General features: G+C 40.2%; 1 protein-coding gene across 5 annotated transcripts in view; it reads right to left on the bottom strand.

Moving 5' to 3' along the window:
- LOC143701868 (cytosolic 5'-nucleotidase 3-like) overlaps nucleotides 1–25678 on the bottom strand; it is a 204230-nt gene that overhangs the window by 12084 nt on the left and 166468 nt on the right. For 3 of the 5 annotated variants that reach the window (XM_077195561.1, XM_077195563.1, XM_077195562.1), the window contains 2 exons: nucleotides 19485–19574; nucleotides 19029–19191 (listed from right to left, as the gene is read on the bottom strand). In XM_077195561.1, coding sequence (XP_077051676.1) covers nucleotides 19029–19191; nucleotides 19485–19574 — 253 coding nt within the window. Of the gene's footprint in view, nucleotides 1–19028; nucleotides 19192–19484; nucleotides 19683–25678 lie in introns of all 5 variants that reach the window. The other 2 variants (XM_077195560.1, XM_077195559.1) reach the window with 1 other exon arrangement.

The following is a 25678-nucleotide window of genomic DNA, read 5'->3' on the forward strand; positions in this document are numbered from 1 at the left end:
TGTATATGTCCAACGGATAATGTCATACTTTTTAGTAGTGCTATCGTGGCGTAATAATCTGTTTGGTTGTAAAACGTATTACCTGAATGAAATGAAATCGAATGTATCGTCCTGTTTAATCATTCATTCACAGACAGCTTACTAAGATGTTCAACTAATAAAGATCTTCATCGCTGGCAAAAATATGATGCATTTGCAGATTTGCTTTCACTAGACTAAACTGTAGCTCTTGATGTTCTTAAATCTTCCTGTTACGACTCCGTGTCGAGTGTGATTTAACGCGCTTCAGAGTTCAGACGATTCAGTGCGTGAGGAACTGAACAGAACTGATTCTCGAATCGATTTAGACAGATCTGCCAACTTGTTTGATGAAGTCTTTGAACAGAATCGACCCAAAAGAGTGATTCATTTGTAAATTGAGCATCGCTCATGCCCATAAAAAAGATACAGCGCGCTTGGAATAAAATCATTTAACAACATGTAAAGTAACGAGAGGAACGATCAACGTAACATGTAAAAGTATACACCTTGTGTCCCTGACAGGAACATACCCTGCTGCGTGATTTGCGCGAAAATATAACGATATTCGAAAAAACTATTTTATGATACCAACCCAACTTTGAGAATAGATTAACGGTGATATTTTTTAACGCCTGATAAGAGTCTCACGTTAACGCAGCACGTTAACGCCGATAACGGCCCACCACTAGTAGATACATGTTAATTTTTCTCAAGAAAAAAAAATATCTCACCTAATGCTGTAAACAGATAGCACAAGTCTATTTGATGTGATATTTATATCTGGAAGACGTATTTTTAAGAGTATTTGCTCATCTGCAATACGTCTATAGGACGTTTCCTGTCAGATGTCAAATAGACGTTTAGAAGATGTCTTTAAGATGTAATGATTTAGAATGCATGTTAAACTGACATCTTTTAAACGTCTATTTGACATCTGACAGGAAACGTCCTATAGACGTATTTGCAGATGAGCAAACACTCTTAAAAATACGTCTTCCAGATGTAAACATCACATCAAATAGACTTGTGCTATACAGATACTGTCAGCTGGTATTATTATTAAATGTTAAAAATAACAACTCAAATTAAATGTGGTTTTTACTAGGCTATAATAACAATGTTACAATATTTTAATGATATAAGTAAAAAAATATAATAAATATTTAATATAGTGCATATATTTAGTAAAATACTCCTCTCTCTATATATAATTTGTCTAGCCAACTAACGTGCTATCAAATGGCTTTCCTGAGGTAAATGTAACGTTCTGTGACATTGTTCTCCAGCTGTTTTATTGACCTCTTTCTGCGGTTAAAAAGCATGAATTAATTGATATTATGTATGAGACATAAAAATTTCGGTAAGTTGTTACTGTATCTTTCAACACACTATTGTTAATTTGTGTTTATTTACTATTAACTAGTAAAGAGTAAGAGATGTTCAGTTCACGACCATGATCTGTCACGTCACGTTTACAAGCGCCAAAACGCTATTGTTTGAAATTCGTACTACAATTGACAGAATCTGAGCGCTGAGAATTTGTTCCTACCGAAAGTAACCTGCTCTGTCTAGTCTGTCGGTGTCAGTAGGTACGTTTCCATTACGGATTTGCGCAAAACTTTTGCGAAATGGCGACAAAAAACTATTGCGAAATGACAGCGTTTCCATTAACCGATGTTATGCGACTAAAATGTAATTTTTTCCTCTCACGATAAGTCATTCCAAAAATCATGGCGTTGGATGTAGGGTTGTAACGGTATGAGATTTTCACGGTATGATAATAGTCTCAGAAAATATCACGGTTTCACGGTTTACGGTATTAAACAATGATTATTATTATCAGCTGTTTTTTGGTTGAACATATGGTTTATTAAAAAAACTTTTTTAATCTACCTTTTGAAAAAATAAGAAAGAAAAAATAAAGCTGCAGATCTCACATTTGAACAAACATGTTTGATCAATTGAATTAATAAAATTCTTAATTTAATAATTTTTATTTAAGATAATTTTTATTTTGACAGGTTGTACTAAACTCCTATGAGTTTCAGTCAGAGTGTATTTGACAATGATTATTTTCAACAAAATTATGAAATGCTCATTTAGTTCTCTCAGAGCAGTTCTGGATATGTTCATGTGTTCACGTCCTTATATAGTGAGTGAGACGGCAGACGCTTTAAACACCATGAGCGTCCCACATACTTGAGTATATACTAGGTGAAACGGTGCTGCTCATTCACACAGACACGCTGAACAAGCAGAATATAGATTTACAGTTTTTTGCGCTGTTTAATAGACACACTCATATAGCGATTTTATTTATTGCACAGCTATATTTTAGATTTATTCATCCATCTATCAAATCGCGCATTTTACGTGACATCTGCGTTATATTGTAAATTCCCTCAAGAACACGTAAATAATATGGACTTAAGTTATAAATGGAACTTTATCTGCAGGGAGGGAAGGTTTTCGCGAATATGGGAGAACATATTTGACATATTTCCTCATTTTGCAGCCACTCTTCGTCCATATTTCTGGACACAACTGGATATCAATCTTCAAGGAAAAACCCACGTTCGTTTTTCGGATACCCAAAGTATTCCCACACTGCAGATTTTAAATTTTTTTTTCGAAGAATTCGCAGCCTCAGTCTCAGACATTTTCTCCAGTGCACATGTATAGGTGGAGTAGTCAAGTGGAAATAAGTTGCATATGCGCATTTGAGATCTGCTTTAATTTTTTTTCCAAAACCGTGGATAAGCAAATGTTCACGATATGATAATCGTACAAGTCAATATCGCGATAAACCGCCATACCGGTATACCGTTACAACCCTAGTTGGATGTTGGTAGGTTTACGTATATCCCAGCCACTGCACTGGCCATTATTATTAATCGAAGGAGACTTATGTGTGTTATCCAAGCATTAATGGTAAGAAAATACCATTAAACTTGGAGCGGCTGGTGTTTCTGGGTGTTTCTCCCTCATATCTGCTTCGAGGTCTTAATTGTGACATTTCTTTGAGGTCCTGTAATTCTTTTGTCTTTTATGAATTTAATAAAGAACTCTGTCTCATATTATGTCCAAACATTGCGTTATCTACGCATTAACTATCTAGAGAGAGGGAGGAGAGAGAGAGAGAGAGAGAGAGAGAGAGAGAGAGAGAGAGAGAGAGAGAGAGAGAGAGAGAGAGAGAGAGAGAGAGAGAGAGAGAGAGAGAGAGAGAGAGAGAGAGAGAGAGAGAGAGAGAGAGAGAGATTAAAAAGAGTCATGTTAAAAAGTTAGGACACCATATTGAATTCCACGTTTTTTTGTATCAGGGGATAATAAAAAAATCATCTGGTAGTCATCTAGGCAGGTCTTAAAATTTTGAAAATAAAACCTCAGATGAACAACAACACATGACATATCACAAAATGTCATTATTTGTTTAGCAAAAATAAAGCCAAAATGGAAAGGCCATGGGTGACAAAGTTAGAACACCCTTACTGTTAACATAGGTATTAAGAGGTTAATTAGAGGTCAGGGACTGCTAATCAAAGGCCTTTGATTAACTGATCACCAGCAAGTGTGAGCACCTCTATAAAAGCAGAAGTTCTGGCAGTTTTAGCATCTGGAGTCTTCAGATGTGTGTAAACACAATGCCAAGGAGGAAAGACACCAGCAATGATCTTAGAGAAGCAATTGTTGCTGTCCTTAATCTGGGAAGGGTTACAAGGCCATTTCCAAACAATTTGAAGTTCATCATTCTATAGTGAGGAAGATTATTCTCAAGGGGAAAACATTCAAAACAGACACCGATCTTCCCAGGAGTGAACATCCCAGCAAATTCACCCCAAGATCAGACTGTGTAATGCTCAGAGAAATTGCAGACAACCAAAGAACTACACCTCAGACTCTACAGGTCTAAGTTAACCTGTTAAATTTTAAAGTTCGGGAGGGATGTGATACTCTCGTTCTAAGTGGCACGTTTTCGCCGAGCTCCCGTGACTATTGCGTTATTTTTTCGCTTTTGCATTAAACTGCGTGGCCGTTTTCCATTAATTTTCATCATCCAACTCGTAAACATGTCAGGGTCAGGTCCCGCGGCTTTTCAACAAGAAACTAGAAGGGGCCGCACAGCAAAAGACCAACCGCCTGCTAATCAGGGTAACAAAGATGGTGGTTTCTCAGATGAGCAGTCCAGTCTGGTAAAGGCTGTAACTGATCATTTAAGCACCTTCCTGGACAAGCAATTTGTTCGCTTCGAGTCGACGTTTGACACAAATACAACCGATTAGATTAACACGAAGCGTATCATGTAGGCGGAGAGCCGTGTTTCCCAGACCGAGGACAAAATGGCAGAACTTCACAACAAGATAGCGGCATTGGAAAAAACTGTACAGTCCCTCTCGGAGAGAGCATACATTTACTATTAACGCCGATATATTCGAGAATATTCGTAACATTGGTATGAAGGAGGGCGCGGAGGGTCACCAACCTGTTACGTTTTTTCAAACCTGGCTGCCCAAGCTGCTGGAGATTGAAACAAAAAATGCCATTATTAAAATCGACCAGGCGGATAGAACACTTGGCCCGCTTAAACCCAACCGCACACGGCCTGTGCTGATTAACTACTCGGACAAGAGTAAAATCCTGGCTGCTGCATAGAAGAGGGATTGTCTTGCATATGAGGGCAGTGACATTCTTATCACGCAGGACCTGTCAGTTAGAGTCAGAGAGGCTAGATGGGAATACAATGACATCTGTGGTCAGCTCATTCAAAGAGGTGTCCGTTTTGTGATGCGCTACCCTGCTAACCTCTGTTTCAACCTTAACACTCTGAGGTCGACTATCGCGCGGGCGAAAAATAGTTTTTCTTATCAGTGCAAAAGAAACTCAAAATACTCTGTTGATTTTGATCTTACATATTAAGTGTTGTACATCATTAGATCCTGATAAGTATCTATTTTTTTGTGGATACTCACAATAAAAACAAAGTGTTGTGCTTTTCGCCAAATAAAGAAAAACAAACATGATGCGCGTTCTGCCTTCTCTCTGTCAGTTAAGTCTATTCTGAAACGCCTCCGAAAATTAACTGTAATTCCGCGAATGCTTGTCATACAGGCACGGGTGTTTTTCCATAATGAAGCTTGAACTATCTTCTTTTAAATGAATTAATTTATATATAAAAAAATATTCTCAGTTTATGTAATCTGTATGAAAAGAGAGAGATGCCAGTCTTTTTCTTTCCAGCTCATTATACCTGATTACACGTTAATGTGCCACGCCCACGGAGAGCGCGCGGTATGCAAATGCAAATGATCTAAGGCAAGCCATTCAAACCTGCCAACGCCCACTAGCTGGATTATAAAACACATCGCGTTTAATAAGTATCTTACTACAGCTGTGTACACAGCGTGAGCAATAATACTATCTAATAACCCTGGAAAATGTACCAGAAGTGCTGGTAGTTTCATTTCGAGGAGCAACGGATCCAGCTGATGTAGTAAGACATTTATTCTTAAGTGCATTGTTCTAATCGCGATATTGAATAGTGTCTGACTGTAAACCGCAAAAAGACTGTTTAAATATGAATTGCGTGTCCATGTGTAGGCTAAATGATGAATGAACGGCACAGGGGCGCGCGCTGTTGTTTACTACAGTTATACAGCGAGTGTCTGTGCCATTCATTCACTCTCGCAACTACATTAGTAAACGTTATGTTTACATGAACACATCCAAACTATATTGCTATAGCCTACTAAGATGAGTAAAAATAGACTGAAATATGTTGAAATAAAATGTCTGTATAAGCAACAAACTGTAAATTCACATGTATATGCTAATATATCATACACAATATGTTACAGACTAAATATGAATGTTTAGACAAGATTTTGTGATTAGTTTTGGATAGATTATAAAGTTTTGACTGTAAAAAAAGACTACTGTCACATTAAATAGGTACGCTTTTGTTCACCAATTTCTACTCAGTTAAATATACTAAAGTATGATGTTTTGTCAAAAATAAAGTAGGTATATTGAATTATCAACTAAGATGTTATTATAGTGTTTGTTCCAATATTCAAACTAATGAATCCTTACCTTTTTTAATACGTATGATAAAATGTATACTTTTCACAAAGAAACACTTGAAATATTGTTAAAATTTTAATTGTTGTTGTATTGTAACCTATTTGCAATTGGTTACAATTTCTAATTGTAAAATATGAATATATAGATAATTTCTTTTGTCCTTCTTTGTGGGATCCTGTGACACACCTGTGTGAAAGGGCTAATTAATATGCAGCTCATTATGTATGTGGCACATTATCCGGCCTTTGTCTTCTCAGGTGTGAACACGCCTCCACGCATATTTTCTTTCCAAACAAAAGGTGTCTTATAAAATTTAAATCAATGTATTGTTTTGTGTAAATGATTAGGCAGGATGATTTTCAGATCACTTTGAAGCAAAAATTCTAGGCAACAACACTCATTAGTCAAAAGTCTTGTGGGCAGATGAAAATTAGCTTCGGCTAACTCTGGTACAAAACATCTTTTCGTAAGATTAATGTACTTTGTACGTTGTCCCTGGTAAATAAATAAAGTAAAAAAAAAACAAAAAAAAAAAAACACATATTTAGTATGTGTTTTGTGGCCTTATTTCAGACACTTAAAGTTTTAGTTTTTTCAATAACCACGCATAAACATTATTCTCTAAAAAATACAAACATGTACATACATGTTGCTCACATATTACCTTAGCCCCGTTTATGCTATATAGAGTGAATTTACACCTTTGCCATTAACATGTTTATAAATAACTGAAAAAAGCACAAATGTCAGAGCATGTCAGAACACCTCAAGGACCCCAAAAATCTCTTAGACCTCAGAGGGTTAATGGGTCTGACCACTCTTTTCATTTTGCACAAGATGCACAGGCGTACCTGAACGGGTTGGTCTAAAATATTATGTTTAGACGAATGGCTGGGATGAGCGCTGCGTCCCATTCCAACAGTCGGTAAATGCTTGGACAGACAGTTACTTAAAAGACACCTTTAATGGTACATTTAATGACATTACTTCTTATTTTATACTGTTCAGCACCAGTGTGGTGTTGAGTGATGTTGTTATGCAGTTGTTTATTCCTATTCCAGTAAAAATATTTTTTTACTTAATTGTAATTTTTTTTACAAGGTGTTCCGTTTAGGGCATATACAGTAATTATAGCCACTTGGATGCTGTTATGTAATAGTATGCGTGATGTGATGGGCGGGGCGGGGCGGAGGGCAGGGGGGGATGGGTCCAGGCTAGATAGTGTTAAACTGTCTTTTGGTTTAATTTGGCTGCTTTTTTTCACGTCCTCCACACTTTTGTTTTCAAGTTTGGTTGGGGGGGGGGGGAGGGAGGGATGTGTTTATCGTGCAAGGTTTGTAATCTTTTTTGATAACGGAGCAGGGATGTTTTGGTTTTGTTTGGTGTGCTGTTTTCTTCATTACTACGACCATTCTTCGTGCTGTTTTAACACCCCCGAGCTCTTTCATACCTGGATTTTGGTTTAGTCAAAACTATTTCAATGTTATGGTAAAATTTATCTATGAGTGATCTTAAATGAATTAGCCTCAATGTGAAAGGCATTAACCATGTTGTGAAAGGGATTAACCATGTTGTCAAAAGGTAAAAGTTTTTTTTCTACAAGTCCAATAGCAAGGGAGTTGCAATTCTTCTTCATAAAAAAATTCTCTTTTAAATTAGAAAAATCGGTTACAGATAATGAAGATCGCTATGTACTTCTTACCGGTTTTTTATTTGGGGAACGTGCTGATCGGCTGCATTTACAGTTGAGTTGAGTTTTTTTCCAAAATTACTTGCTGACATCTCTTCGTTCTCATGCTCTGTCATACTCTTGGGAGGGGATTTTAACTGTGATTTTAACTAGACCCATCCAAAGACCAGTCTCCTCCAAGAGGTACCAAACCAAGGAAAAGTCTTAGACTTATAGAATTTTGCAAGGATCTGGAACTGTTTGATGTTTGGAGGTCAGTTCATATGAGGGGGAAAGATTAAATTTTTTTCTCCCAGCCTCATCAAACGTTTTTGCGTATAGATCTATTCTTGTCATCGCAAGGGATATTGGACAGAACGATGGATTGCTCCATTGGAATTAGGACTTTATCTGACCACTCTCCCATTAAAATAATAGTTCATCCCCCATCTAGAGATCCGTACAGTAGACAGTGGCGACTGAATCCTTCATTACTGAGCTCTTCTAAATGTATGCAGTATCTTAAACAGCAGTGGAAATACTTTATTGATATCAATAAATTTCCTGAAGTTAGTTCATCCATCTTATGGAAGTCAGCAAAAGCCTACCTGAGAGGTGTAATTATATATTATACCTCAGCTAAAAAGAAAGAGGCTATGATAAATATAATAGAGCTCGAGAAGAAAATTCAGACATTGGAGATAGATTTCAAAGTGTCACCCTCCAGAGGCTTATCCCAGCAGCTTAATGCAGCCCATTCTGCTTTAGATTTGTTATTAACTAAGAAGGCAGTATCATCTATTTTCTTTGTCAAACAAAGACTTTATGAATCAGGGAATAAACCAGGCCGCCATCTTGTGCGGTTGGCAAGGGGGAGGTCAGAGACCAATGTCATTTCATCTTTAAAGAATAACTCTGGGGCTAATATACTTTAAAACACATACATTAATAAAATTATGAAAGAATTTGATCAAAAATCTTTATTCATCAAAATGCTTTATCAAGGATGAGCCATTTTCTTAATAACATTAAGCTCCCCTCTCTCACACTGGAGGAGCAAGTGGACCTATGTACGCCAATTACAGAAGAGGATGTTCTTAACACTATAAACTCTCTGAGGGGATGGAAGGCCCCTGGGCCAGATGGCTTTTGCCCAGAATTCTATACAAAAATGGGAAAAAGAATAGTAGGATCACTTACTGAAATGTTTGAAGATTCATTGAAAAATGGCCAGCTTCCACCCACTTTAAATTAGGCAAATATTTCACTAATTCTTAAAAAGGATAAACCACCCGATGGTATGTAGCTCTATTAGACCCATTCGTTTAATTGGAGTTGATGCTAAGACACTCTCTAAATTGCTGGCCAGAAGACTGGAGATGGTTCTCCCCAACCTTATATACCCTGATCAGACTGGCTTTATTCAGAAGCGTTTTTCTATTACAAATATAAGGAGGCTCCTGAATGTAATACAATATAAAAACCGACAGCATTGTGAGGCTATCTCTGTATCTCTGGATGCAGAGAAGGCTTTTGACAGGGCGGAGTGAGGGTGTCTGTTTGAGGCTTTGCAGAGATTTGGTATAGATGGTGCCTTTCTGAAATGGATTCAAACTATCTACCATTTACCTACGTCCTGTGCTATCACTAACGGCTTACGGTCAGATCCCTTCCCACTTGCTAGGGGCACCAGGACAGGGTAGCCCGCTGGGCCCGTTCTTGTTCGCGCTGGCTCTGGAACCTCTGGAATAAGAGGTATTTCAATGATGGGTGCAGAGCACAAAATAGCATTGTATGCAGATGATATTCTGTGGTTTTTATCATCACCCGAATTATCTATACCAACAATGCTGTCTTTATTTGATGAGTTTTGTTTAATCTCAGGGTACAAAATGAACTTTGGTAAATCGGAAGCCTTACCATTGGGCAATTTTAATACTGAATCTTTAATAAAATTCCCCTTTAAATGGTCAAAATCCAGATTTGTTTACCTTGGGATTAATGTGTCAACTGACCTCAATAAATTATGGAAACTGAATTGTGCCCCGATTATTCATACTGTAAAAAAGATTTAAATCGCTGACAAGCTCTTCCTCTTTCCCTGCTCGGTAGGATAAGTTTAACGTTTAATAAGTTTTAAAGTTTATTGTACACTATTCAGATGCTGCCCTTATGGTTAACCAGGAAAGTCTCAGCAGAGATGGAAAGTGCTTTTTCTAGATTTACATGGAATGGCAGGAAGCCTAGACAAAAGATTAAATCTTTGCAGTTGCCAGTAGAACTGGGTGGTTTAGCTATGCCTAATATTTTATATTATAATTGGGTTTGCCATGCCACTCCCGTTTGGGAGTGGTATAGGTCTTACTGTGATCCGTGTCCTAGTGTGGATTCCTGGGCTTGTTTCCCATTCTCATTCGGGGCAAGCGATCAGTCCGAGTCTCTTGAACGAGACAAGAGCGCGCAAGTCGTTTTTTTTTCTGAATATCCAGTTCTCCTGTTGTTTCAGTGTAGTATCTACCAGCAGGTAAGGTTGTTTTCGATTCTCTGGTTATTTTCTTGTTTTGCCTTCTCACAAATTTGTATTTTAATTAGACGCGTTCCCACTTTATATAACAGCCGCTCTGAATAATATTGCAGTTTAAATTGTATAGCACTTAAGTGAGCGCTGTCCAACAGCTAGTTTCGATTCCTCTCCCATTATTCGGGTGATTTGCGTTTGCTGTGTTAATTGCTGGGCAGAAACAGCTGTCCTCACTCAGGCGTTGGTACGCATTATATCTATGTAGTCGCGGAAGCGCCAGCGGAAGCGTTCAGCCCCCTCGTGTGAAGACCGACTCGGGTAAAGACCATCGACTCTACCTGTGCGACTCCACCGAGCAACGACACCAGCTACGCACTTAAGTATCTTCTTTTCCCTTTCCTTTCCTACTTGTACTCTATTTCCCTTAATCAACATGTGCTTTCAATACATTCCTGTTGTCTCCCGACAACGCACTCTCATCACGCACAGAAGGCAGCGCAATACTGCTAATCTGCGTCCCATTCTCTCATCCACACACACACACCTCTCTCTCTTTCTATGGGTCTATGGAATTGTCAGTCAGCAGTCAATAAAGCTGACTTCATTCCTTCCTTTGCATCTCTTTCAACTCTTAATATCTTGGGCTTGACTGAGACCTGGATCCGTCCAGAAGACTCAGCAACCCCTGCTGCTCTCTCTAACAACTTCTCTTTCTCTCACACCCCTCGCCAGTCTGGTAGGGGTGGGGGGACTGGTATTCTCATTTCTGACAATTGGAAATACTCAACTCTCTCTTCTCTATGCAACAACAACTCATTTGAATATAGCGCTATTACACTTACAACTCCCTTTAAGATCGAGATTGTAGTCATTTATCGCCCCCCAGGTCAACTGGGAAGCTTTGTTGAGGAGCTGGATGTGCTGCTGTCCTCTTTCCCTGAGGACGGCACTCCACTTGTAGTCTTTGGCGATTTCAACATTCATCTAGAGAAGCCGTATGCTACAGATTTCATCTCTCTCCTAGCCTCATTCGATCTCAATCGGCTCGTCACCACAGGTACTCACAAGTCAGGCAACCAACTGGACCTGGTCTACACACGCAACTGCATCACATACAACATTTTGGTGAAACCTCTCCATGTTTCAGATCATTTCCTCATTACTTTCAATCTACAACTCACTATCCACACTCCACCAACTCCCCTACCAGTTACTTTCAGACGAAACCTGCGCTCACTTTCTCCCTCCCGTCTTTCCTCTGCTGTGTCATCTTCTCTTCCCTCACCCTCACAATTCTCATCTCTAGATGTGAATACCGCAACGGATACTTTATGCTCCACATTAACTTCTTCTTTAGACACTATCTGCCCTCTCTCCTCCAGGCCAGCACGCACTACCCCCTCTAACCCCTGGTTATCTGAAGTTCTTCGGGAACATCGGACTAAACTCAGGGCAATGGAGAGGAAATGGCGCAAATCAAAAGATACATCTGACCTGAGTATGTACCAATCTCTGCTCTCTTCCTTTTCTGCTGATGTTCATGCCGCAAAATCTTCATATTTCCACAACAAGATCAACTCCGCCTCTAACACACGAACACTTTTCAAGACATTCAACTCTCTCCTCTGTCCACCTCCACCACCACCCACCTCCTCGCCAACTGCTGATGATTTTGCTAACTTCTTCACTAACAAAACAACAACCATTAGCAGTCAGTTCTCTCCTCCACACACACAGGAACCTAGTCCAACCTCTCCCACAACCAATAAACTTCTCTCCTCCTTCTCTCCTCTAAACGAGGAAGAAGTATCTAAACTTCTCCTCTCCAGTCATCCTACCACCTGCCCTCTAGACCCCATCCCCTCACACCTTCTTCAAGCCATCTCTCCCACACTTCTACCAGCACTCACACACATCATCAACTCATCCCTCCATACTGGCATTTTTCCTACAGCATTTAAGCAGGCTCGGGTAACCCCACTGCTTAAAAAACCAACTCTAAACACATCACTTCTAGAGAATTACAGACCTGTCTCTCTCCTACCTTTCATTGCAAAAACACTTGAACGAGTTGCTTTCAACCAAGTATCATCTTTCCTGTCTCTGAATAACTAGCTGGATATTAACCAATCTGGCTTCAAGAAAGGGCATTCGACCGAGACCGCATTACTTTCAGTCACAGAAGCCCTGCGGATCGCCAAAGCTGCTTCCAAATCGTCAGTTCTCATTCTCCTAGACCTGTCTGCTGCCTTCGACACTGTGAATCATCAGATCCTTCTGTCCACCCTCTCATCACTGGGCATCACTGGATCTTCCCTCCACTGGTTTGAGTCCTATCTCACAGGTAGGTCATTCAGGGTCGCATGGAGAGGCGAGGTATCCAAAGTACATCGACTGACCACAGGGGTTCCCCAGGGGTCAGTCCTTGGACCCCTCCTCTTCTCCATTTACACCACATCACTGGGACCCATCATACAGGCACATGGTTTCTCTTACCATTGCTATGCTGATGACACCCAGCTCTACCTCTCATTTCAACCAGACGATCCCACAGTAGCTGCACGTATCTCTAGCTGTCTGGCGGACATCTCGGCATGGATGAAGGAACATCACCTGCAGCTCAATCTGGCAAAGACTGAGCTTCTCGTTCTCCCTGCCAATCCGTCTCTACAGCACGACTTGACTATCCAGTTAGACTCATCCTCAATCACCCCATCAAGGTCAGTCAGAAATCTTGGAGTAATCTTTGATGACCAGCTAACCTTCACAGACCACATTTCAAAGACAGCTCGATCATGCAGGTTTGCAATGCACAACATCAGGAAGATCAGGCCTTTCCTAACTGAGCATGCAACACAACTTCTTGTACAGGCCCTGGTTATTTCTAGGCTTGATTACTGCAATGCTCTTCTAGCTGGTCTTCCATCATGTGCAACTAAACCCTTACAATTGATCCAGAATGCTGCTGCTCGTCTTGTATTCAACGAGCCCAAAAGGGCCCACGTCACTCCGCTGTTCATCTCCTTGCATTGGCTACCACTCGCTGCTCGAATCAAGTTCAAGGCGCTGACACTTGCTTACAGATTGTCCACCGGCTCAGCCCCCTCCTACTTTCACTCGCTCCTACGGGTCTACATCCCTACCAGAAGCCTACGATCGGCCAAGGAGCGACGGCTCATGGTGCCTGCACAGCGAGGCACAAAATCACTGTCCAGAACATTCTCATTCACGGTTCCATGCTGGTGGAATGACCTACCCACCCTCGTCCGTAATGCAGAATCCCTGACAGCATTCAAAAGACAACTGAAAACTCATCTCTTCCGTGAGCACTTAACATAAAAATAAAAAAAAATAAAAAAAAAAACCTTTCTCTTGAAATCTTCGCTTGTCTGGTTTATGCTACTCTGAGCAATGTTTGAACTTTGTATTCTGAGCACTTCTTGCGTTGTTTTTTTGCCTCTCCACGATGACTCGCTTGGTTTAATCCTCAAATGTAAGTCGCTTTGGATAAAAGCGTCTGCTAAATGACTAAATGTAAATGTTCTCTATTTGGAGCCTGTTTGCTTGCCCCTACAAGCATGTTGATATAATGAGGAAAAATCCGATACTTTACAATTTGGTTAAAATTTGGCGACAGATATCAAGGTTCTTTGGGAGAGGTGAAATTATGTTTATGCTTAGTTTTTATCTAGGTTTTATTCTTTTATATACTCTCATACCTCTGGACTCTTGAATACAGTGGCTCGCAAATGAGAGGAAGAACTGTGCAATGAATATATACTGTAGGAGATGACTGGCAGGAGGCCATTAAATGTGTGAGGTTCACTTTTACTTGTAACCGGCTCAGAGAGACCCGGTAATAGATTATTGCATAGATTACATGTCAAGTCAACTCAACTTTATTTAAAAAGCACTTTTAACAGTATGGATTGTTTCAAAGCAGCTTTACAGTGATAATAGAAATTACCGTTACAGATGGTTTAGGCTTTACCACAGCTCTAGGATAAAGTTATTGTCCAGCTAAAGTAAGTTTTGATTGATTCACTTTCATTGCGCAGATCATTAGTTATTAACTTAAGGGCCGCTAACACGAAACCATCCAAACAGAAAAACCCTTAACGAGCTCCAGCTGTCCATCTGCATAAAACAGTGCCTGGTGTCTCAAAAACGCACTCCTTGAAATAGGTTTGAAGGTGCAAACGATTATCCGTTATCTCTGTGCAAACCTCAAAAACACGAACCTATGAAAACGCAAGACAGAGAGCGCACATGCACATCACATGTTCAGTCGATAGGTATGTGCGTTTGAATATATATGTGCGCAGGCGTGTAGTCCTTCACAATTCAGCCCTCAACAAACTACTTGTCTGGCCTTAAAATGTATAATGCATACATTTATGTCGCATCTGCGTAGCCAGGCGAACCGAAATTATCTTGACAAAGTTTTATCTGTACAGAGGTAAAGGGAAGGAGGCCTTCACAGGGGAGAGACTAGTTGACACTTCAAGACTGCGTTGTCGTCGTGTCCAGGCGCTGGTCCTTCATCAGATCTGGATACGGCGTACTACGGTAAACCTCAGGATAAACAGAGAGACTAATATTAGCGTCGACGCCTTACTTCTTATGATGTAACAAGTACATCAGGATTTATGGGAAGTATTCCCGGTTCCGACGGACTAAACTGCAGCCTAACATTGAATTATAGAAGTCTATAATGTGTTATGTGAATGCTAGACCAAAGAGATGTGTTTTTAGTCTAGATTTGAACTGACAGGGTGGTTCTGCTTCCCGGACAATGTTAGGAAGATTGTTCCTAAGTTTTGTTGCTAAATAGGATAAGGATCTACCGCCAGCAGTCGATTTTGATATTCTAGGTATTATCAACTCGCCAGAATTTTGAGATCACAATAGACGAGAAGGACTATAATGCGTTAAGAGATCACTCAAGTAACTGGGGAGCTAAACCATTTAGTGTTTTGTAAGTAATCAGCAATATTTTCAAATTATACAATGTTTAATAGGGAGCCAATACATTGTTGACAGAACCGGGATAATATGGTCATACTTCCTGGTTCTGTTAAGAATTCTAGCTACTGCATTTTGGACCAGCTGTAGTATGTTTATTAAGTGTGCAGGACAACCAACCATAATAGCTTTACAATAATCCAGCCTTGATGTCATGAACGCATTAACTAATTGTTCTCCATTTGTCATTGAGAGCATTTGACATAGTTTAGATATATTTTTAAGATTTGAAAATGCGGTTTTACACATGACTTTCAAAGGAAAGATTGGTATCAAAGAGCACACCCAGGTTCCCAATGGACGACGAGGACTTGACAGAGCAACCATCAATTGTTAGACAGTATTCGAGGTTATTACGTGAGGAAGGGTTTTAGTCCAATAATTCGAATATCTGTTTTTTCAGAATTAAGTAGTAGGAAGTTGCTAGTCATCCAGTTTTTTATATCTGCTATGCATTCCGTTAATTTTGTGAATTGGTAAGTTTCGTCAGGGCGTGAAGAAATAGGGCAGAGTATCATCAGCATAACAGTGAAAACTAATGCCATGCTTCCTAATGATATCTCTGAAGGGTAGCATGTACAGAGTGAACAGCAACGGCCCTAGTACTAAGCCTTGTGGTACACCATACTGAACTTTTGATCGATAAGACATCTCTTCATTAACTGCTACAAACTGATAACGGTCAGATAAGTATTATTTAAACCATGCTAGTGCAATTCCACTAATGCCAACATAATTTTCGGGTCTATTTAAAATAATGTTGTGGTCGATAGTGTCGACTTCAGCACTAGGATCGAGTAACACTAATAGAGAGATACAACCACGATCGGATAAGAGCAAATCATTTGTGATTCTAATGAGAGCTGTCTCAGTACTATGGTACGGTCTAAATCCTGATTGAAAATCCTCACAGATATAATTTCTTTCTAAAAAAGGAACATAGTTGTGAAGATACTGCATTTTCTAGTATCTTTGACAGAAAAGGTAGATTCGAGATTGGCCTGTAATTGACTAATTGTGTGTTATCAAGTTGCGTTTTTTTAACAAGTGGTTTAATCATAGCCAGCTTAAAAGTTTTTGGTACATATCCCAATGACAAAGATGAATTGATGATATTAAGAAGAGGATTCTATGACCTCTGGAAACATCTCTTTCAGTAGCTTAGTCGGTATAGGGTCTAATATACATGTTGTCATGTTGTTGATGATTTAACAAGTTTAGAAAATTATTCCTCTCCTATAGCAATGAATGAATTTTTTCGCCAGGGAGACTACAATGCACTGCCTGATGCAATACTGTAGTAGACGGTTGCATAGTTATAATTTTCTCCCTGATATTATCCATCTTGTAAGTAAAAAAGTTCATAAAGTCATTACTGCTGTGCTGCTTGGAAACGTCTGGGCTAGAAGCTTTATTTTTTGTTAGTTTAGCCACTGTTTCAAATAAATACCTAGGGTTTTGTTTATTTTCTTCTAATAGGGTTGAAAAATAAGCAGATATAGCAGCTTTTAAGGCCTTTCTGTACGCAACCGTGCTCTCTTTCCATGAAATGCTAAAAAACTCAAGCTTTGTTTTCTTCCAGTTGTGCTCCATTTTTCTGGCCGTTCTCTTAAGGGCCCGATTGTGCTCGGTGTATCGTTGGATTATTTTCTTTAATCTTCTTTAAGCGCAAAGTGTCTAAAGTGCTGGAAAAGAGAGAGTTAAAAGTTTCTGTCACAATATCAAGTTCTTCTAAGCTATCTGGGATGCTGAGGAGATGAAACTGATCAGGAATATTATTAATAAAGCAAGTGGCAGAGGTGATAGGTCTAACATATTTGTAACACGGAGTCGGCTTTGCAGCCTTGGCTAAATGAAGTTTACACAAGACTAGATAATGATCTGAGATGTCATCGCTCTGCTGCAGAATTTCAACGGCATCAACATTAATTCCTAGAGTATGATTACGAAAATGAGTTTTGATTTTGATTTGATTTATTCAACAATGATCTTAAACAAATACAATCATGCCAAAGGCAATTCATACACATTTCAAGACAAATTGTCGAGGATAAAATACAAAAAAAAAGCCTCAGGCTTATTTCCATTTTTGTCCTCTATATACATAAAATGGACAAACAGTTCCAGTGGGAATAAAATCAAAAACAAACATCTCACACCTTAATAAATTCATATGGGATCTTAATTGGAAAGCCATTTTTTAACTTCTCTTCTAAAGGGCCATGCCTCTTGTTATTGTTTTAAATAATCTGGCAATTCATTCCAAGCAACTACACTCGAGTACAAAAACGAATTCTTCCCAACTACACTTTTAAACCGGTACAAATATATTTTTTATTAATCCTTGCTCTTGTGGAAATACCATGAACATCTCTCACAAAAACATAGTAGTCATACAAGCATTTAGGAACAGTTCTCTGTATTATTTTGTACACCATCATCAATTTAATAAAAATTACCCTTTTATCCACTTTTAAAAACCCCAATTCCATAAAATGATTATTATTCAGTTGCGTACGAGGATGTAACTCCAGAACGATTCTACGATTCTGTTCTGAGCAGTCTGTCATTTATTTTGAACTCGTTTCTTAGAGCCACTATACCAGAAAGTTACTGCATAGTCAAAATGTGGTTGCACTAATGCACCAGCTAACATTATCAAGGTTTAAATAAGCAGCCTGTCTTGCTAAAAAAATTATTCTATTACTTATTTTCGATAGAGCTACAACTGCCATGCTATCCCCTGTTATTTTGTTATCTAGAATACAACCCAAATATTTCACTTCTTGCTTAAATGCAAAATTCTCATCTCCCACCCTTATTTCTGAATTGGGACAAAAAAAAAAAAAAACTTGGCAGCACGGCTTAGGTTTGCAAAGTTGCATCTAACAAACCATAAGACTTCTAGGACACTTTATATAGGTCATCAGCCATCAGAGAGACTTTATATAGGTCATCAGCCACCGCTTTAAGATATCTTTTTCTTTCTTTAGAACAATGTGCATTGAAGAACATGGAAGCTTGTTTCCGCCACAGAATAAAAAAAAAAGATAATTGTGACTTTTTAACTCGCAATTCTGACTATTTTCAGAATTGTGAGATTTAAACACACTTGTGAGTTATAAAATCCAATTCTGAATTAACATATAAACTTGCAATTCTAAGAAAAAATCAGCATTTTTACTGACTGTAAAAATGGACAAAAAGTCATGACAAAAGTCAGAATTGTGAGATAAAATGTTTTTTTATTTTTATTTTTTATTTATTTGTTATTACATGGTGGAAACATGCTTCCACAGAAGAAAGAGGGACTTTTTTTTAAAGTTATTTGGTGGAAAATCCACATCCTACCTGAAATCAAGTCAAGTCAAGTCACCTTTATTTATATAGTGCTTTTTACAATACAGGTTGTTTCAAAGCACCTTTACAGAGATAACAGAAAATAATGTTGTAATAATATTGTTAAATATAAACTTAAATGTCCCCAACTAAGCGAGCCAAAAGCCAATGGTGACAAAGGCGAAGAAAGGCGAAAAAGGCGACAGAAGAGTTACTGTTCTTTAAATAAAAAGACTATTCAATATCAGAGATTATACACAGGCAAACATTTTAATATCAGCTAAACATTAAATTAGAATGTATTTATCATTTTGATAAAAACATTACAAATGTTGGGGGGGGGGGGGGGGGGAAGGGAGGGGATCATCAACTCACAGAATCATCAAAGTCCATATAGTTGGAGAAGACTTTGACATTAGGATGGAAGGCACCAGCTTGTCTGATCACTTCCTCTAACACATCCCCAATCCCAGCAGAGAAGATCAGCAGAGGAACCGACATCTGATGGAGATGATCAAAGAACTGCTTGTATCCATCCCTGACAAACAAATTATCAATATTATTACTGACATACATGTGAAATCAGCTTCTAACGAGACACTCTTAGATATTATTGTCAAAATTAATGTAGTCTCTTACAGTTTGTTTATATAAAGGCATGCATTTACTATTAAGTATAGAAAACTACTGGTTACAATAATCATTTCTGTTAGTTCAAATTTGAGAAATCTATTTTCAGAATTTTTTCATTTTTATTTGAGTAGTCAAGAACTGTTAATCACAACACTTCCAAACACTTGTTAGTATTTCCCTTTATGTTAATGGTCTGACCTTAGCATGGCTTCAGACTCTTTCACAGCTCGAACCAAATGATCCTTACTGATCTTCTGCTCCACAAGGAGCTCATGAGCTTTAGTCCACCTGCACGCACACACACACACACACACACACACACACACACACACACACACACACACACACACACACACACACACACACACACACACACACACACACACACACACACACCTGAGAATAACAACTTCAATTAGTTTAAATACAAAACTGCAACGAAAAAAGTGCATACGCAAAAAAAAACGTTCACTGCAGGGGTAAAAGGAGGAAGCAAAAATAAATTATTTAAAACAAAAAATAAAAACATGTGACAGTACCACAGCTTTACTGACAAAAAAAATGACAAAAAAGGGCAAACCATTCAGTCAAAACATGAATTTGGTCTTTTTTGCTTTAACCTTATAGTGTCTGGGCCTTTTTTCCTTTAGTGGATTACTAAGCACCTAGTCTGTTTGGACTGTTTTTGTCTAGTGTTTGAGACTGACAACTGCATTTACTTACTGATGTGATTCTTGAAATGTCAGGTTCACACAGCAGCTTACAATAACGGCTTAAGTACTGTCTTTTTTAAAAAATAAGGCAGTCACGGCGGCCACGGCACCTGGGGGTATGGACAGACGAGGTGAGAGAAAAGGAGACGGAAGCATGAGGAGCGACAGAGACGAGAGAGGGAAGAGAGGAAAAAAATATATTCTTGCTCTGTTTCCTACAACGCACTGCCATCTGGTCCTCCACCAGCTTGGTGATGTTCTCTGCGGTACCTGGCGGGGGAGCTGGATAGCCCCCGGTGGACGGCTCGACACTCCTAGACACTCTAGCCTGGTGGACGGCGAGGGCCGGTGACTAGGACTAGGAAGGTGGTCCAAAGCTGGTATTTTAACTGTCCCGCCAACTCGTTTAAGATTTATGGGTGATAGGGCCTTCTCTTCATTTGCTCCAAAACTATGGAACTTTCTGAGATTAGGCAAGCGAGAGTGTTTTTAAAGCTTCCCTCAAAACATACTTTTTTATGGTATCTTTTATTTGAATTATTTGATCACTTTATCTATTTCTATTATTTATTTATTTATTATTTATATACCATTTACTTATAAAACTCTTCTGATAACATTTTATATTTGTATTGTATATTTTGAATGTACTTCTCTTTTATGAATGCTTTTCTTTTATATGGTTCTATTTCTTTTTTTTACCCTTTTTTTGTGAAGCGCTTTGATATTTGAATTTAAAATATTACATTTAGGAAAATGACTTCACAGAGTGTTTATCCAGAAAGCCATCCCTACCAATTTTTTTTTCGCAATAAATCTGTTTTGTATGATCTCTCCACCAACTGACACTTTTTGGTTATGTGGAACTTCTGTCTACAGCATCTTCCCTAGCCAATTCAACGGAAGGTGCACCCTGGTTTATGTTCTACCAGCTATCAGAGAAAATACACACTCCACCCCAAGCTCCCCACAGCTACAAAATTCAGCTCCTACCACCATCAAAGCAGATGGCTGCATTCCAGGACTCAGTTGTGCACAAGCATGGTGGTCAAGAACTCTTGGAGCATTAATACCATCTTATGGTGTCATGCAGGCCCTTGATCAAGTCAGAAGCTTATCGAATTCTGTACAGAAATTGGCCAATGATACGGCTTTGGCCCTGGGTACATCACAGACACACTCACTTCGCACAAAATAATGATCTTACGGAACAGAGTGGCCTTGGATTACATTCTAGCAACGCAAGGAGGAGCCTGCACCAAAGTTCAACAGATGACTTAAGGTAATTCTTCATGGTTCGGAAACTTGATTGGGAAACCCTGGCTGTGGATAAAGGAAATAGCAATTATGTTGTTGTTTGTTCTACTGGCGTACTATCTATGCGTCCACAGTATATCAAGTGTTTCATTCAACAAATTAATCACGCCCCTCACAAAGAAATGACAGTTCCAAACAGAAAAGACTATTACCTGTAAGAACTTCACGGACCCTAATTGCATGTTTGTTTCTGTGTCAGCATGCAATTACAGAAAAGCAAACACAGAACATGCGTTATGTGCCTGTAACGATCACAAGTTACAAGAATGAACTTTAACTTGAATAACTGAGTTATTAGAACTCTCAAAGGGGGAAATTTAGTGTTACAAATTTATTAAATGTTTTAATTTAGGTTCCAATACAATAGTATATAAACTGAGAAATTTTAGACATCCTGCGAGATGGAGGGCCACCAGAACCGGTTGCGAAGGAGTGAGAGGGTTCGCTGGCTGCCTGGGTGTCCAGAGCCCGGAGACATGAGTCCATGAGGGACAGGCGTAGAGAGGATGGAACATAAACCCGTCCCTCAGGACCTCCCGGTGGAGCTGGTTCGGAGCTTGTTCGCGTCGTGAATGCGATCGTCGATGGTCTATTCGATTGGGCTGAAAATTATTGCTGGAGGGAGTATGGCTTCTGTAGGTGATATGTTGGATTCGGACGCATGAAGACGGGAGAGTGCATCAGCTTTTAAGTTCTAGTCTCCTGGACGATATGTCACACGGAAGTTGAAGTGGGTAAAGAAGAGGGCCCACCGGGCTTGGCGAGGATTAAGACTTTTTGCTTCTTCAAGATATTCAAGATTGCGGTGATCTGTGATGACTTCAACTTTATGGTGTGCTCCCTCCAGCCAGTGTCTCCACTCCTCGAGAGCCATCTTAATGGCCAACACTTCCCGATTAACGATGTCGTAATTTAGCTCCACCGGGGACAGTTTCTTTGAATAGAAGGCACATGGATGGAGTACTGGAGGTTTCCCCTGCTGCTGTGAAAGAATGGCTCCCACCCCGGTCGATGAGGCGTCCACTTCGACCACAAAGGGAAGTTCAGGATTGGGATGGACCAGGATGGGAGCTGAACAGAAGGCTTTCTTCCACTGCTGGAATGCTTGAGTAGCGGTGGGATTCCATGACAGAGACTTAGGCCGGTCTTTGAGGAGAGAGGTGAGTGGTGAACTGATAAGGCTGTATTGACGGAGGAAATGGCTGTAAAAGTTTGTGAATCCTAAGAATCGCTGAAGTTCTTTAACTGTGGTGGGTTGTGGCCAGTTTCTGATGGTATCCACCTTCCTCTGGTGCATTTGAATGCCTTGAGGGCTGATGACGTATTCGAGGAAGTGAACCGTGGTTCACATTTTTCAAGTTTTAGGAACAGTTGGTGGTCTCTGAGTTTTTGTAGAACTTGCTGGACGTGATCACGATGTTCGGCTACGTTCTTGGAGAAGATCAAGATTTCGTCAATGTAGACGATCACAAATTGTTGTAGAAACTCATGGAACACTTCATTCATGAAGGCCTGGAAGACGGATGGAGAGTTGGATAACCCATATGGCATAACGAGGTATTCATAATGACCTAATGGAGTGATGAAAGCAGTTTTCCACTCGTCACCTTTTCGGATGCGTACGAGGTTGTAAGCACTTCGGAGATCTAATTTGCTGAAGATTTGAGCCCCACGCAACTGTTCCAGAGCAGCTGGCACCAGAGGAAGGGGATAGCGGAACTTGACAGTTTGTTCGTTGAGTGCACGGTAGTCGATGCACGGCCGCAAGCCTCCGTCCTTTTTACCCACGAAGAAGCTGGATGCAGCAGGGGAAGTGGATGGTTGAACCGTTGTTGTAGGGCTTCCTTGATGTACTCATCCATGGCCTTCTGCTCCGGGATGGACAGAGGGTAGAGTCGCCTTTCGGTGGAGTGGCCCCAGGCAGCAGGTCGATGGCACAGTCCCATGGCCGATGAGGAGGTAACAGTGTTGCTCGTTGCTTGCAGAACACATCATGGAACGCCCGGTACTCTCCGGTTTAAGGTTGGATTAAGGACTTTCGATTGATGTGGAGATTAGGGTAGGATTGGAACACCCCAGGAGGAGGTTTCTGACGACAGGTTTTGATGACAGGTAGTATACAAGAGGAGAAGCAAGATTTACTCCATTGTGTGATCTCTGCAGTGGTCTAGTTTACCTGTGGTGAGTGTACTGACATCTACGGGTGTGCGAGGATGATGTCCGCAGTGGACCCCTCCAGCACCAGAAAAGAGATTTCCTCTTGGTGAAGACTTCCGATGCGCAGTGTGATTAGGGGGCGTTGGTGACAGATCTGACCAAGGCCCAGCGGCTTACCTAATATGTTGTGTATCTTTAACTTTTCCGTGATCCTTCTCCTTGAAAGGCGGAGTTTCTTAAGGAGCTGGTGGGAAATGAAGTTCCCAGAGGAGCCGGTGTCAACGAGGGCGTGCGCTTGAACACAGTGTGAACGGGTCAGGATTGTAACTGGAGTACGTGATAATGGTGATATCATGGGAGAAATATGGACCGCACTTACCGCTGGGCGTGGTGGTCGTACCGGGCATTGAGGGATGAGGTGTCCCCCTGCCCCGCAGTAAAGGCAGAGACCGAGATGGATGCGTCGTTGACGTTCTGTTCTGGAAAGGTGGTAAGTGTCTAGCTGCATCGGTTCAGGTGCTGGAAGGGTCATTGATGGTGCTGTAGGCAGAGGGTGTACAGCGGATTGGTCAAGGGTACTAGCAGTGAGGCGTTGAGATATACGCTGAATAAAATTTTCCAATCCGATGACATCGTCATAGACGGTGATTTGCTGACGAAGGGTGGGATTCAATCTGTGCCGGAAATAGGTGATGAGTGCGGTTTCGTTCCATCCACAGTTGGCAGCCAAAGTACGGAAACGTAGGGCATATTCACTGACGGACGAATTCCCCTGACGTAGGCGATACAGCTGATCATGGATGGAGAGAGCGGAGGTACTGATGCCGAAAACCTCTTTGAAATGGGTGGTGAATTCTTCCTATGAACGAGTGAGCCTCCCAGATGGACTGGGCCCATTGGAGAGCGGGACCGGAGAGAAGAGAAATTAAATAGGAAATCTTGTTACGGTCGGTAGGGAAAGCGTGTGCCTGCATCTCAAAATAGAGGGAACATTGCAGAAGAAATCCACTGCAACCCTCCGCCTCGCCGGTGTAGGTCGCTGGTCGGGCCATAGGACTGTGAGAGGCAGGCGAAGAAGGAGAGTGAAAACTGGGCGGAAGTGGTTGGCTGGCGGCTGGTTCGTGGACCTATGCCGTGAAAGATCCTCTTCAGCTCCTGCGGATCTTTGCATCCTGTTGGTCTGGTCTTCTGTCACGGACAGAAGAGAGTGACAACGGAATGAAGTGGTAAGTGATGTTTATTCAAACACAGAAGGAATGGAAGTGGTAGAACTCAAGCTTGTAGGTGAAACAGAGAACTGGATCGGTTGTAGCGATGGTTGAAAGTACTTGCAATTCCAGAAGACTGAAGATGACAGGAGGAACAGGCTGGTATCCAGAAACGGACAGTCACAGGTTGAAGACAGATGATCGGGTACGTTGGTTAGGAAGATTCTAGTGTTATTCTGACGAGACACTGTGTCTGGACACTGAGTGAAGGGATGTGTGGGTTTATATGTGTTGATGGTGATGAGCGTGTCCAGGTGAAGTAAGTCAGTAATCTGGTGATAACGAGCGGATGGGCGGAGTCAGGTGATCAGGTGTTGATTGTGTGACAGGGGGTACTGTTGGTTCTGTGACAATAGCTATATATAAAACAATTTATCTTTTTGATTTTTGTTATCTTGTTTTTCATGAATGTATTGTACAACAATACAAAGAGCAATGTGTAACGTTTTTACCAGATTTAGTGTTAAACTTATTGTCTCATATTTGTTTTTTTCACTAAATGTTCAGATTTTATACAATTATTGTGGACTCATGATTTTTCTAGACTAAATTTTACTGCTGAATTATCCACTAATCTAGTTTATGATAGCATTTTTGTCATAGATTATGATCATATATTTTTTGGATTTGTTTTTCTTTATAATGAAGTTGTCCTTATTAAGTAGATTGTGTTTAACACACATTAAGTATCAGTTCAACACACAGAGAGTTATATAAAGTCTACTTGATTTAAAAAAAAAACTGTGTTGGTATCGGATCGGCATCGGTGGATACTCAGAATTTATGGTATCGGATCGGATTGATTCTGAAAAAAGTGGTATCGGTGCATCCCTACTTTCAACTTCTCTTTATAAAGTATTGCTAGCCCCCCTCCCCGTCCCGTATCATGTGATTTACAAACATAACTATATCCTGGGGGAACAGACTGGTTTAGATG

The sequence above is a fragment of the Siphateles boraxobius genome, unplaced genomic scaffold (assembly GCF_051911475.1).
Source record: "Siphateles boraxobius isolate OS27281-9 unplaced genomic scaffold, OSU_SipBor_1 33, whole genome shotgun sequence".
Lineage (NCBI taxonomy): Eukaryota > Metazoa > Chordata > Actinopteri > Cypriniformes > Leuciscidae > Siphateles > Siphateles boraxobius.